Source organism: Aedes aegypti, chromosome 1 (genome assembly GCF_002204515.2).
Source record: "Aedes aegypti strain LVP_AGWG chromosome 1, AaegL5.0 Primary Assembly, whole genome shotgun sequence".
In the NCBI taxonomy this organism is placed as follows: Eukaryota; Metazoa; Arthropoda; class Insecta; order Diptera; family Culicidae; genus Aedes; species Aedes aegypti.
Genome location: NC_035107.1, coordinates 157,194,367 through 157,209,181, shown reverse-complemented (window position 1 = coordinate 157,209,181; position 14,815 = coordinate 157,194,367). Strand labels below are relative to the sequence as shown.

The 14,815-nt window shown below is 29.9% G+C and overlaps 1 protein-coding gene across 1 annotated transcript; it reads left to right on the top strand.

The window, feature by feature from the left end:
* Positions 1-14,407, top strand: LOC5576730. Its single transcript, XM_001656189.2, has 4 exons — positions 1-563; positions 629-762; positions 831-1,091; positions 14,039-14,407. Exons 1-4 carry the CDS (start codon positions 319-321, stop codon positions 14,308-14,310), a joined length of 912 nt encoding a protein of 303 aa, XP_001656239.2. The 5' UTR covers positions 1-318; the 3' UTR covers positions 14,311-14,407.
* Positions 14,408-14,815: the final 408 nt, after the last annotated feature.

Genomic DNA, 14,815 nt, shown 5'->3' with positions numbered 1-14,815 from the left:
CCAAAACCACTGTACACCGTGATATCATATGTCTGTCACCCAGTATCAAGGTGGTATCACGCAAGCATCTTAGTACCGTATCATGGTCTGCGGGCGTTGTACTGTACCAACGTACAGCAAATGGAAGTGCCATCAGCGCTTTTTCCAGCCAGTAGCGAAACCGTGAACTAAAATTTTCCATTCGTTTGACGTTTGTGAAAAGTAAACATAAACAAAAATCCAAAACAATCTAGCACTAGCGAGATCGTAAATTACGATTACGATTAAATTCAGTTTAATTGTTTGAAATCAGTTTAATTAGCTTTAGTGCCGAAGAACATGAGCTCCCAGAAGGTGACGAAAAAGATCGAGAAGATTAGTGAGAAAAAGCCATTAAAAGTGCTAAGTTCCGATGAAATCAACAGAGTCATCGATGTGTGGAGTGAAAATGTGGACGCCTTGCGCAAAACTTGCAAGAACTCACATATTTACTTAAAAATGTGTGAGCAACTACGGAGCTATGGCATCCGTTTGACTCCAACCGAATTGCGCAACCGAATCCACAATTTGTCCAGAAGATACAGGTAATATATTTTCAATTTTGAAACACTAAAAACATAGGACTCATATAAACATGATTTTGTTGCAGGGCCGAGAAAAACAAAATGGGAGTGTCCGGAGGAACACGGTCAACCTGGACCTATTTTGAGGCCCTCAATTGTTTTTTGAAAAGCTTCAAGCAAAACAATATGACCGAATTAATGGACGAGAGCTTTGTTGCCGGTAAGGAAACATACTTTGCTGCCAGGATGATATGTTTCATAGTTCTGCTTTTTCCTATGCATTTCCAGACTCGAAAGCAGCATCCAAACATCCGGAAGCCATAGAAGAACCGGAATGTATGGAATTTGCGGAAAGCATGAGAGATGATCCGGAAGGCATGAAAGATCCGGAGAATCCGGCAGAAAGCATGGATCTGCAAGAGAAGGAAGATTTCGAAGGTGAACTCTTGGATGATGATTCCGAATATTGTGTGCTGTACACACAGGTGTCCGAGCCAGAATCTCCCCGGTCACCTTTGTCAACAATTTCGCAGGATTTTCTCAACAACGGTGAGTTTAGGGTTTAGGGTGAGTAGGGCATTGAGTAGACATTTTCGTAGTTTTATCTATTTATATCATTCGAAAGCTCAAACTCATAGAAAAGAGTTATAACAGTGTCGTAGACCCAAAGATAGACCAAGATGTACAGATGGCCAACTTCAGAGAGCTATATCTCTGCCGTTTCTCAACCGATTCCTTTCATTTTTTCTGTGACGGACTACAAATTTCCTCAATTTTTGAAAACTATTGTAAAAGTTGTGTTAAAACTATTGGTTTAAAAGTTACAGATAGGTTGATATTTGACATACGACGCATAGTTTATATATATATATATATATATATATATATATATATATATATATATATATATATATATATATATATATATATATATATATATATATATATATATATATATATATATATATATATATATATATATATATATACACTGTAGGTCTCAGCGCATTAGATTATTTATTTTTAAAAATTATCATAACTTTTGAACAGCTCAACCGATTTCCAATCTTTTTTTATGGAATTAAAGCTTAAGATTTCAACTTCAACAACATCATTGAAAAATCTGGAAAAAATATATATAAATATTATATTACATCACAAAAAATAAAATATCTAGTTTTTTCAGAAATTTCCATTTATTTTAATGTAAAAAAATATATTTTTTCAAAGATTTTTATTTTTTTCTGAAAGCTTCTAAGTTTTAATTCCATGGAAAAAGATTGGATTCGGTCGAGCTGTTCAAAAGTTATGATAATTTTTAAAAATAAATAATCTTATGCGCTTAGACCTACAGTGTGTGCCGATGGAAAATGACTGATTTTTTATTTTCAAAAATATATATCTCAAAAACTAAAAAAACATACATCGCTGAAAATTTGACAGTAGACGTAAAATTTTCTGAACTTTCAAGAAAAAATGAGAACAGCAATAGCCCTTTTGGTCCCAAGGCCTTCAAAACACGAAAAACGGAAATTATTGATTTTATTTAAGGTAAAAATCAATTTTGTGAAATTTTATATTATTCCTGAAAAGTCAAAATCTTTAGTTTCATTTCGTTCAAAAAGATTTAAAAATATTAGATACATTTATTTTTGTTTATCAAACTGAAATCTTCTTATTCTATTTTTGAATGTATTTGTATCATCTGTCTAGAACAATTCATATGGTCAAATATGGTATGATAATATGTTTTCAATTGGAAAATTTGTATATTTTGCTCTTTTGCAACTCAGCTTTAATAAACCACGAAAAGTTTTGTTAGAATTTTGCAATATTCATTCTTTTATATTTTCTTATACCAGAAAGATTAAAATAAATTTTAGGTGGATTTATTCAAATTATCTACAGTCAATTAGACAAATTTAAGCTAGTAATGAGAAACAGTAAAAACAAAACAATATTTGCGAGTATTCAAACTTATTCAAATTATCGTAAGCAGTCTGCCAATAGATGGTAATAATACTTGATCCACTGCGGGCCCAGATAGCCGTAGAGGTAAACGCGCAGCTATTCAGCAAGACCATGCTGAGGGTCGTGGGTTCGAATCCCGCTGGTCGAGGATCTTTTCGTAAAGGAAATTTTCTCGATTCCCAGGGCATAGAGTATCTTCGTACCTGCCACACGATATACACATGCAAAAATGGTCAATCGGCAAAGAAAGCTCTCAGTTAATAACTGTGGAAGTGCTCATAAGAACACTAATCTGAGAAGCAGGCTCTGTCCCAGTGGGGACGTAACGCCAGAAAGAAGAAGAAGAACTTGATCCACTTTCCCCACTCCATTAAAAAGTGGGGGTAAGTGTACCATGTCCAATATATCTGTATTTATTTATAAAATTCACATATTTTTCATTTTGATTCATACAATTAGAACTGAAATGTTCACCATGCGTTGAAAAATCTAGTGGAATTTGATTTAAGGCAGAGATACAATAAATTTATGATTGACGGAAAACATTTTTGAAATTAATTGATTTATGCAGCCAACAAGTTTTCTTGTGTTAGTGTTGGTGTAGTATCAGTTTTGCATTAGTATCATTGTGGACGTAAGAACATAACCTAAAACGAAGCAATGCTGCGAAAACATTCAACATATTGAAGTATTTATGCTCAATATAGACAAATGATCCACTTACCCCACTGATACACTTCCCCCACTGTACCTTATGTCTTAGTGTCGTATATTGACTAAAAATGTTAATAATGATGTTTATGCTTGTACATATAAAAGCAATCAAATAAAATATATGATTTCCTTGTATATAAACTTTAAGTTTGCAATTTCACTAGTACAGGTATTTCGTCAAAAAGTTTAAGAAATTCTTGATGAATTCTTGAATTTTTCAACAATAATTTATTATTTTTATTCCACATTAAATTTTTGATGCAATTATTCAAAAGTTTTTTTTTTTGAAGTTCTCCAAAAGTCTATAAATTTAATCTAAATTGAATATGAATATGAAGTGATTCAAATAGTAATATGTGAAGAAATCTTTTAAAAAATTATGAGGTATTCCTGATGAAGTTTTTGTACTAAAATAGAGATTCGATAGATTTTTTTATATTATTTATGAAAAAAATCATTGAATAAATATTTGGAAAAAATATGGAGGAATTGTTAAATCCTGAGAGAATACTTGATGGAATTTCTGGAGAATTTATTTTTCAAGAAGTTCAAGATCGAATTCTGTTGAAAAATTTCTTTTAAAATATCCCCACAAGTATCGCTTATAATAACATTATAAAATCTCTGGGAAATTCTTGGATTGTTATCTAGTAAATTTTTCGGATGATCCTCAGGACGACATCCCAGGGGAAGCAATAGTATAATTTGCCGAACAAATTACTCAGGAATTTTTAAGTATTTCGCGGAAGAGTTTTTTGGAAGAACAATTGAACGTATTCCAAGAAACTTGATGAGAATTTTATAACTTTTAAAAAATTTCTTAGGTAGGGATTTTTGTGGTATTTATCTCCAAATTGATTTTTAGATAAATCTTAAGAAACACTTAAGGAACTTTCTATGAAAAAATACAGATCATATGTGGTGAACTTTTCTGAGAAAGCGCTTAGAACATTTTCTTAATTTAATCTTGTTTAATTGTTTATGTCTTGTGGTTTATAAGGAGGAGTCCTTAAAGTAACCTGGAAAAGTAGTTTAATGTTTATTTTCAAAGGAAATCCTAAATAATTTGAGCTGTGATTTTTTCATTAAATCCTTGAAGAATTTCTGAGAGGTTTTCTGAAAGATTTGTTGAAGATGCAATGTTGAAAAAACTGATGGTACACTATTTGAAGAATTTGTTGGAAAAATCCCTGCTTGGTGATCTTGAAAACGATTTAAGTGATTATTACATTATTAATGGACAACTGAGGTAAGTGGTTCCCTATTTCGCCATAAGTAAATATTTCAATGTCGTCAAATTTTGAAAAATTTTGTTTGTTTTAGTAGTTAGATTTAAGATATATCTTGATGTTAAAGCATTCAAAAAGACTTAAAATGTGAAATTTATCAAAATGTCACATACGGCCAAATAGGGAACCACTATGGCCATAACTGGTACATTTTCCCAAAGGCGCATACCTATATGATAACAAATTGAGTTATCCAGTAATAATTGATTTGATAACTAAATGTTTTATCAACTGGGTTAAATTAAAAGCCAATATAACAAAATTATAACAAAAATTTCCTTCAAACAAATTAAATTGATAACAGATTCAGTTATCACTGATAACACACTTATAACAAGTTCAGTTATCGCATTTAGTCATAATGGATAACACATTTTTTGATCATCCTACTATTAGTAACTTGAAATGATTTTGTTATTTAATATTATTGCTGTATAACATATTCAGTTATCATTTTGCTATAAATATGATTTAATGATACCGACGGACGAAGCTACTTTGGACACTCACGTTTTGAGTTTATTTGCAGCATAAATATTAATTTGAGCAATTTTGTGTCTCCAGCACTTTTGTTAACACTTGTCCGCCTAAGATATTCGTCACTTACACGGACGACTAAGCCTCAAAATCAGTTGGAACGCTAAATTCAACCCACTATATCTCGGCTGTCCTAAGTCCGATTTACAAAATTTTGGCACCTACAGAAATGTATGGGCTGCTAGATTCATGTCAGGTTTTTGAAATATTTTTGGAAACTACTGTTTGATTTGTAGTACTTAAAACACCGGAGCAAGTCCTAAAAAAATTTCTAACCGCTAGTAATTTGTAGATAACATAGAATTTATCGCAATAACCTATAGATTTTTTATTGTATGATGATCGTTTTAGTGTAACCAAACAATTGGCATTGAATTTTTGATTGTTAGCTGTTCAAATAACTACACTATATTCACAAAACTGCGAGGAATACAGAAAAAATGCATTTTCAACTATAACTTGAAATTTATCGCGATGACCCAAACATTTTATGATCTTAAAATATACTCATATTTAAGGCCATCAAATTTGCAGAACACTGATAATAAATTTCTGTTGGAAAAACTACAATATTTTCACAAAATAGTGAAAAAATCAGGAAAATACAGGTTTTCTACAGTAATTTCATATGTATCGCAATGATTCATCAGTTTTGTAATTTTAAATTCTTCGTATGTTCATGAGAAACAAATTTCCTGAACATCGTTGATCGCTGTTTGTTCAAAGAACTACAATATATTCACAAAACTGCGTAGAATACAGAAAAAATACATTTTCAATTAAAACTTGAAATATCGCGATGACCCAAACATTTTATGATCATAAAATAGACTCATATTTAAGGCCATCAAATTTTCAGAACACTGATAATGAATTTCTGTTGGAAAAACTACAATATTTTCACAAAATAGTGAAAAAATCAGGAAAATACAGGTTTTCTACAGTAATTTCATATTAATCGCAATGACTCATCAGTTTTGTAATTTTAAATTATTCGTATGTTCATGAGAAACCAATTTCCTGAACATCGTTGATCGCTGTTTGTTCAAAGAACTACAATATATTCACAAAACTGCGTAGAATACAGAAAAAATACATTTTCAATTATAACTTGAAATTTATCGCGATGATCCAAGCATTTTATGATCTTAAAATAGACTCATATTTAAGATCATCAAATTTTTAGAACACTGAAAAAGAATTTCTGTTGGAAAAACTACAATATTTTCACAAAATAGTGAAAAATTCAGGAAAATACAGGTTTTCTACAGTAATTTCATATTTATCGCAATGACTCATCAGTTTTGTAATTTTAAATTCTTCGTATGTTCATGAGAAACAAATTTCCTGAACATCGTTGATCGCTGTTTGTTCAAAGAACTACAATATATTCACAAAACTGCGTAGAATACAGAAAAAATACATTTTCAATTATAACTTGAAATTTATTGCGATGACCCAAACATTTTATGATCTTAAAATAGACTCATATTTAAGGCCATCAAATTTGCAGAACACTGATAATAAATTTCTGTTGGAAAAACTACAATATTTTCACAAAATATTGAAAAATACAGGAAAATACAGGTTTTCTACAGTAATTTCATATGTATCGCAATGACTCACCAGTTTTATAATTTTAAACTCTTTGTATGTTCATGGGAAACAAATTTCCTGAACATCGTTGATCGCTGTTTGTTTAAAAAACTACAATATATTCACAAAACTGCGTAGAATACAGAAAAAATACATTTTCAATTATAACTTGAAATTTATCGCGATGATCCAAGCATTTTATGATCTTAAAATAGACTCATATTTAAGATCATCAAATTTTTAGAACACTGAAAAAGAATTTCTGTTGGAAAAACTACAATATTTTCACAAAATAGTGAAAAATTCAGGAAAATACAGGTTTTCTACAGTAATTTCATATTTATCGCAATGACTCATCAGTTTTGTAATTTTAAATTCTTCGTATGTTCATGAGAAACAAATTTCCTGAACATCGTTGATCGCTGTTTGTTCAAAGAACTACAATATATTCACAAAACTGCGTAGAATACAGAAAAAATACATTTTCAATTATAACTTGAAATTTATTGCGATGACCCAAACATTTTATGATCTTAAAATAGACTCATATTTAAAGCCATCAAATTTGCAGAACACTGATAATGAATTTCTGTTGGAAAAACTACAATATTTTCACAAAATAGTGAAAAAATCAGGAAAATACAGGTTTTCTACAGTAATTTCATATGTATCGCAATGATTCATCAGTTTTGTAATTTTAAATTCTTCGTATGTTCATGAGAAACAAATTTCCTGAACATCGTTGATCGCTGTTTGTTCAAAGAACTACAATATATTCACAAAACTGCGTAGAATACAGAAAAAATACATTTTCAATTAAAACTTGAAATATCGCGATGACCCAAACATTTTATGATCATAAAATAGACTCATATTTAAGGCCATCAAATTTGCAGAACACTGATAATGAATTTCTGTTGGAAAAACTACAATATTTTCACAAAATAGTGAAAAAATCAGGAAAATACAGGTTTTCTACAGTAATTTCATATTAATCGCAATGACTCATCAGTTTTGTAATTTTAAATTATTCGTATGTTCATGAGAAACCAATTTCCTGAACATCGTTGATCGCTGTTTGTTCAAAGAACTACAATATATTCACAAAACTGCGTAGAATACAGAAAAAATACATTTTCAATTATAACTTGAAATTTATCGCGATGATCCAAGCATTTTATGATCTTAAAATAGACTCATATTTAAGATCATCAAATTTTTAGAACACTGAAAAAGAATTTCTGTTGGAAAAACTACAATATTTTCACAAAATAGTGAAAAATTCAGGAAAATACAGATTTTCTACAGTAATTTCATATTAATCGCAATGACTCATCAGTTTTATAATTTTAAACTCTTCTTTATATGTTCATGAGAAACAAATTTCCTGAACATCGTTGATCGCTGATTGTTCAAAGAACTACAATACTTTCACAAAATCTTGTATAATACACAAAATTCTGAAATTTCTTCTGCAATTATTGATTGTCTCTAGACCTTATCAATTTAAAGACAATGCTTCAATTGTTAGATATAAAAATAAACATATTTTAAAACATTTTTTATGTTTTTCAAAGAACTACAACATTTTCACAAAACTGCGAATAATACAGGAGAAATGCGATCCTAACAACGGTTTGATTTTTTTTTTTTTGCAATGATCCATGGGTTTTGTGATTTTAAAATATTCTCATATCACTTGTCCGCCTAAGATATTCGTCACTTACACGGACGACGAAGCCTCAAAATCAGTTGGAACGCTAAATTCAACCTACTATATCTCAGCTGTCTTCAGTCCGATTTACAAAAAATTGGCACCTACAGAAATGTATGGACTTCTAGATTCATGTCAGGTATTTGAAATATTTTTGGAAACTACTGTTTGATTTGTAGTACTTAAAACACCGGAGCAAGTCCCTAAAAAAACGAAATTTTGTCAATGCATGTACACAACTTGAAATTGATCGCGATAACCTCTAGATTTTATAATGTATGATGATTGTATTAGCGTAACCAAACAATTGACATTGAATTTTTGATTGTTAGCCATTCAAATAACTGCAATATATTCACAAAACTGCGTAGAATACAGAAAAAATACATTTTCAAATCTATCGCGATGACCCAAACATTTTATGATCTTAAAATAGACTCATATTTAAGGTCATCAAATATGCAGAACACTGATAGTAAATTTCTGTACGGAAAACTACAATATTTTCACAAAACAGTATATACAGTATATACAGAAAAATATAGGTTTTCTACAGTAATTTCTTATTTATCGCAATGACTCATCAGTTTTAAAATTTAAACTCTTCGTATGTTCATGAGAAACAAATTTGCTGAACATCGTTGATAGCTGTTTGTTCAATGAACTACAATATATTCACAAAATATTGTATAATACAGAAAATTCTTGAATTTCTTCTGTAATTTATTGATTGCCTCTATATCAATTAAAAGATTTGAAATTATAAAAATAAATATATTTACAGAACATTTTAGATGTTTTTTAAAGAACTACAACAGTTTCACAAAACTATGAATAATTCAGGGAAATTACGATCCTAACAACAGTTTGAAATTTATTGCAATGATACATGGATTTTGTGATTTTTAAAATTTTGTCATAATGCGTCATCGCAATGAATATCAAACTACACTAGATATGAGAAAATTTATAAATTGTAAAATTCATGGGTAATAGCGATTATTTTAAACTATAGCTCAAACTATTTTTTTCTGCCATATGCTACGCAGTTTATTATATATGTTGTGATTCGTTAAATGTACAAATTACAATGAAAAATGTTTGGTAATATAAATTCGAACTTCATTGTTAGATAAGTTTCAAGTTATGTACAAACAAACGCTTATTTTTTTAAGACTAGCTTCAGTGTTTGTAGTAATACAAATCAAACCATATATTCCAAGTACATTTCTATAACCGCACATGAATCTACAAATAAGGACAAACTAGGGTTGTAGCGATCCACTTTTTTTTTAACACCGTCATCCATGTAAGTAAAATATCATTAATTGAGTTATAATTAGTAAATTGAAAAATGATGTCATTGCAACAATAATGGATTAGCAACAACTCGAGTTGTAAGTCTCAAATATGAGATAAACTATTCTTTAATAACAAAATCTATGGGTCGTTGCGGTAAATATGAAGTAAGATTGTTGAAGGTTTAAGAAATTGTTATATTACCAATTTTGTAAACTGCTTGTCGTGCTTTGAAACAGAATTTATAACTGCTCTATTTTTTATATATATTACGTTGAGAAAATTTTAAATCGTAAACACAACTACTAAATAAATAAATAAATAAAACGCAACCGTAGTCAGAGACTGTTCTGTATTATTCGTAATTTTGTGAAAATATTGTAGTTCTTAGAGCAAATAACCATTATTATTGTTGAAAAAGTTTTTTTTTTCCCAAAACTTAATAACGGTTTTGAAAAATAAAATCAATTAGTCATCTTGATAAATATGAAACAAGAGCATAAATAGTATATTTTTGTATTACATGGTATTTTGTGAAAATATTGAAGTTTTCTAACGAAACTTCATCGGTTAATTTACACAAGCTTGCCAACTCTAAATGATAACATTTCATTTAACATTTTCAAATTATAGAATTCATGGAACATTGTGGTCAATTGCAGGCTGTTATCTAACTGATCTAACTTTTCTGGTATTTTCCACAGTTTTGTGTAGATGTTTTAGTTCTTTAAAAATCTCCAAAAATGTTCTGTAGATATATTTACTTTTATATATGAGTATGCTCCAAACCCTTAAAATGATATGGTCTGGAGGCAATCAGTGATTTGCAGTTGACTGCGAAACGTCGAAAGGTGGGAATTGGAAAAGAACGAAATGATCTTAAAAGAATTATTCTCTTCCGAAAGAATAAATAATTAGATATTTTTTCTTTTCGATGTGTTATTCCTTTCGACGTTTTGTCATTCAACGTTTGTTGTGTTTTGATACGTTCTGTCAATTTATATGTGAATCTGAAAATTTTTAAACTGTGGAGATTATAAGCCAATGGGGCAATTTCAAAATTACAGGAGAAATTTTAAATGTTACTGAATTATACATGATTTTCGAGCACACTTATTTTTCTTGAAAATTTACAACAATTTAGAAAATTATACAGATGGTAAAATGTTCAAACTTCGGTAGCAACAGAATATTTTTGTATTATACGGTAATTTGTGAAAATATTGTAGTTCTTTCAATAAAATTTCATCGATCATGTTGTGCAAACTTGACAACCCTAAATATGAGAATATTTTAAAATCATAAAACCCATGGATCATTGCAAAAAAAAAATCAAACTGTTGTTAGGATCGTATTTCTCCTGTATTATTCACAGTTTTGTGAAAATGTTGTAGTTCTTTGAAAAACATAAAAAATGTTTTAAAATATGTTAATTTTTATATCTAACAATAACTTTAAATTGATAAGGTCTAGAGACAATCAATAAATTGCAGAAGAAATTTCAGAATTTTCTGTATTATACAATATTTTGTGAAAGTATTGTAGTTCTTTGAACAAACAGCGATCAAGGATGTTCAGGAAATTTGTTTTTCATGAACATATAAAGAAGAGTTTAAAATTGTAAAACTGATGAGTCATTGCGATAAATAAGAAATTACTGTAGAAAATCTGTATTTTCCTGAATATTTCACTATTTTGTGAAAATATTGTAGTTTTTCCAACAGAAATTCTTTATCAGTGTTCTGAAAATTTGATGATCTTAAATATGAGTCTATTGTAAGATCATAAAATGTTTGGGTCATCGCGATAAATTTCAAGTTATAATTGAAAATGTATTTTTTCTGTATTCTACGCAGTTTTGTGAATATATTGTAGTTCTTTGAACAAACAGCGATCAACGATGTTCAGGAAATTTGTTTCTCATGAACATACGAAGAATTTAAAATTACAAAACTGATGAATCATTGCGATCAATATGAAATTACTGTAGAAAATCTGTATTTTCCTGAATTTTTCACTATTTTGTGAAAATATTGTAGTTTTTCCAACAGAAATTCATTATCAGTGTTCTGCAAATTTGATGGCCTTAAATATGAGTCTATTTTAGGATCGTAAAATGTTTGGGTCATCGTAATAAATTTCAAGTTATTATTGAAAATGTATTTTTTCTGTATTCTACGCAGTTTTGTGAATATATTGTAGTTCTTTGAACGGATAACAATCAAAAATTCAATGCCAATTGTTTGGTTACATTAATACGATCATCATACATTAAAAAAAATCTATAGGTTATCGCGATAAATTCTAAGTTATTTGCAAATTACTGCCGATTAGAATTTTTTTTAGGACTTGCTCCGGTGTTTTAAGTACTACAAATCAAACAGTAGTTCCTAAAAATATTTCAAAAATCTGACATGAATCTAGAAGCCCATACATTTCTGTAGGTGCCAAAATTTTACAAATCGGACTTAGGACAGCTTAGATATAGTGGGTTAAAATTAGCGTTCCAACTGATTTTGAGGCTTCGTCCTCGGTGTGTTAACCAATGTATGCTCTACCATTACGCGTGATTTTTTTTTTTGGAACAACATCAATAACAACAGGATAAACAAGAAAACAATACAAAATATTCGAATAAATATTCACAATTTATAAAACATTGGCTATGCAAACAGTGTTAGAATTTTTCTCCATTCGTGCAAAGTTATTGGGAGCATCACGAAATTATCGAATCGTCATGTTTTATAAAAAATTGATAGTGTTTTGCTTAAAATTGTTGTTTTATTGGAATGATTGATCAAAGGTCTTATTTTTACGACTTTCATTTTATTATAATGTTTTGGTTTGCATATTTTACAACATAAAACATTGAAATAAATATTTGGAAAAGTGAATAGACATAAAACACATATTTCAATTCGTACCAATTGCAAGTCCACTACATAATCTGAAAAAAGTCATTTGCAATACAAAACAATTGCATATTTCAATTGTCAATACAAAATTCTCTTAAGCCGGCTCTAAACTGCTAAGAAACTAAAAGCATATTACAAAGGCAAACTTTTTCTTCCTTAGGGATGGTACACAAATTATGTCACGCTAAATTTCAACTTTTTCGACCTCCTCCCCCCCCTTTGTCACACTTTTTGTATGAGTCCTCCGAAAATTTTGTAAGGCTTGTTACGCTTGGCTTGACAAACCTTCCCCCCACCCCCCCCCCCTTGGAGCGTGACGTAATTTGTGCATGACCCATTACGGTCTTGCAAAACTTTACTCTATTGATTGCGTTTTGAATGAACATTACTTTTTAGTTACAGATATTAATGTAATATTTCTACAAATCGTAGTAAGAATAGAAACGACAGTTTTTGTACATAACTCATTAATCACCGCAGTTGCTAGTAGTTACAGCGGTCGTTTGTGTTAACTTAAAAGCAAGCATTCGTAACTTATAGTTCCATTTAAGAGGAAGTTGAAAGTTTAAGTTTCATAGAGCAAACAGTGAATTGTGAACATCATGTATTACTGTAATTTGTTATATACCGTCGTTGGGGGTGAGAATGGGTCAAAAAGGGATATGTAATATGATTTATTTATTGAATAACAATCGCAATTTAACTCCTATAAACTTCAAATTTGGTGTGTATGTACTTTAACACCTGTTCAAAAAATTAAAGAAAAATATTTATTCACAGCGGCATCACAAATGAATGAAAAATGACACAATCTCACCCCATAGAGGGGGTAACATTTAGTCACTGTAATTGAAATAACTTGTTTTTGAGAATATTATTGCATGGTTATTCACAGCTAAAAATATTGATGAAATACGATGCAAACAAGACGAAAAGCTATATAAAATATTTCGCAGGCATGATAAACCCACTAAAAAGAACGATTATACCAAAAAATTGAAGAGCTATGAGAAAAAATATGTAAATCCAACATTTATCGTCAAGTTTACATGAATTTTCTTGTTTTTCCCCTCAAATTGTCTTCGAAGTCTCATCCCCATTACCATAAAGCCTATTCAGTTTCCCCAAAGGTATTGTAAAAGTACTCTAGAAGTAAGAATAAACCAGACTTACCCAAATGTTCCATTAGCACACGACGAACTGTTGTCCCCGAAGAACTGTCATTTTTGACTGTGTATGAATGTTACAATAAACAATTCCTAGTGAAGTTTCTGGAAGAATTCATTGGAAAACTCCTGAAAAAACTCTCAACGGAGCTCTTAGAAGATGACCTAATGCATTAGAACAGTTAAAATAAGTCACGGCTTCTTGTTGTGATTTGAATTTGAAATGCTGTTGATAATGTTTATTTTGCAGTTCAATGATTTTACATGTTAATTATCTCATTCTTTCATTCAACAGATGAACCAGCCACGTCATCAGCGGGACCGTCGAAATCTCCATCAACATTCGGTGAACCATCAGCTACTCCATCAACTTCGAAGACACGAGCCAAATTTGCTCCACCTAAACGCGGAAAAAAGAACATTCAAGAACGATTGTTGGATTTGGCGGAGAAGGAGAATGAGAAATTTGAAACCTTCATGTCAGAAAGCTTGGCATATGATCAGCAAATAATTGAGCAGATGAGACAGAATAATGAACTACTCAAGAAAGTTATCGAAAAGATGTAATTTCAGGTTTAAAGACAGGTGTTCGAAAGAAAATAGGTCGGAAGGACAAAAGGTCGAAACTTAAATGCCTCATTAAAATTCTTCCTCATTTCTTAATATGCTTTCATCCTTTTGTACCTCTTTTTTTGCTTTTTGACCTTTTGTCCTCTTGACGATTTATATTTCTGCCGTTTGTTGTTTTGGCCTTTCGTGTAATATTCGTTATTCGATTTTGGTTAATTCAATCATTCACATTATTTTTAAGTATACTATAATGATAAAATCATTATATTTCAATATGTATTCAAACTAAATCGTTCGCTGAATAAGTTGTTGAATTGTTGTTTGATTTGAATGATTTGACTATTTCATTTTAATCTGTCTCAACATTGTCAAATAGATAAGAAAGAGAAAAAATCAACTTTATGTGTGTTGTTTTTTTTAATAAAAGCAAGATAAATAAACAAGTGATATAATTTGATATCAACGAAACTATTTAGAACTTATTGTAAAAGTACTCTAGAAG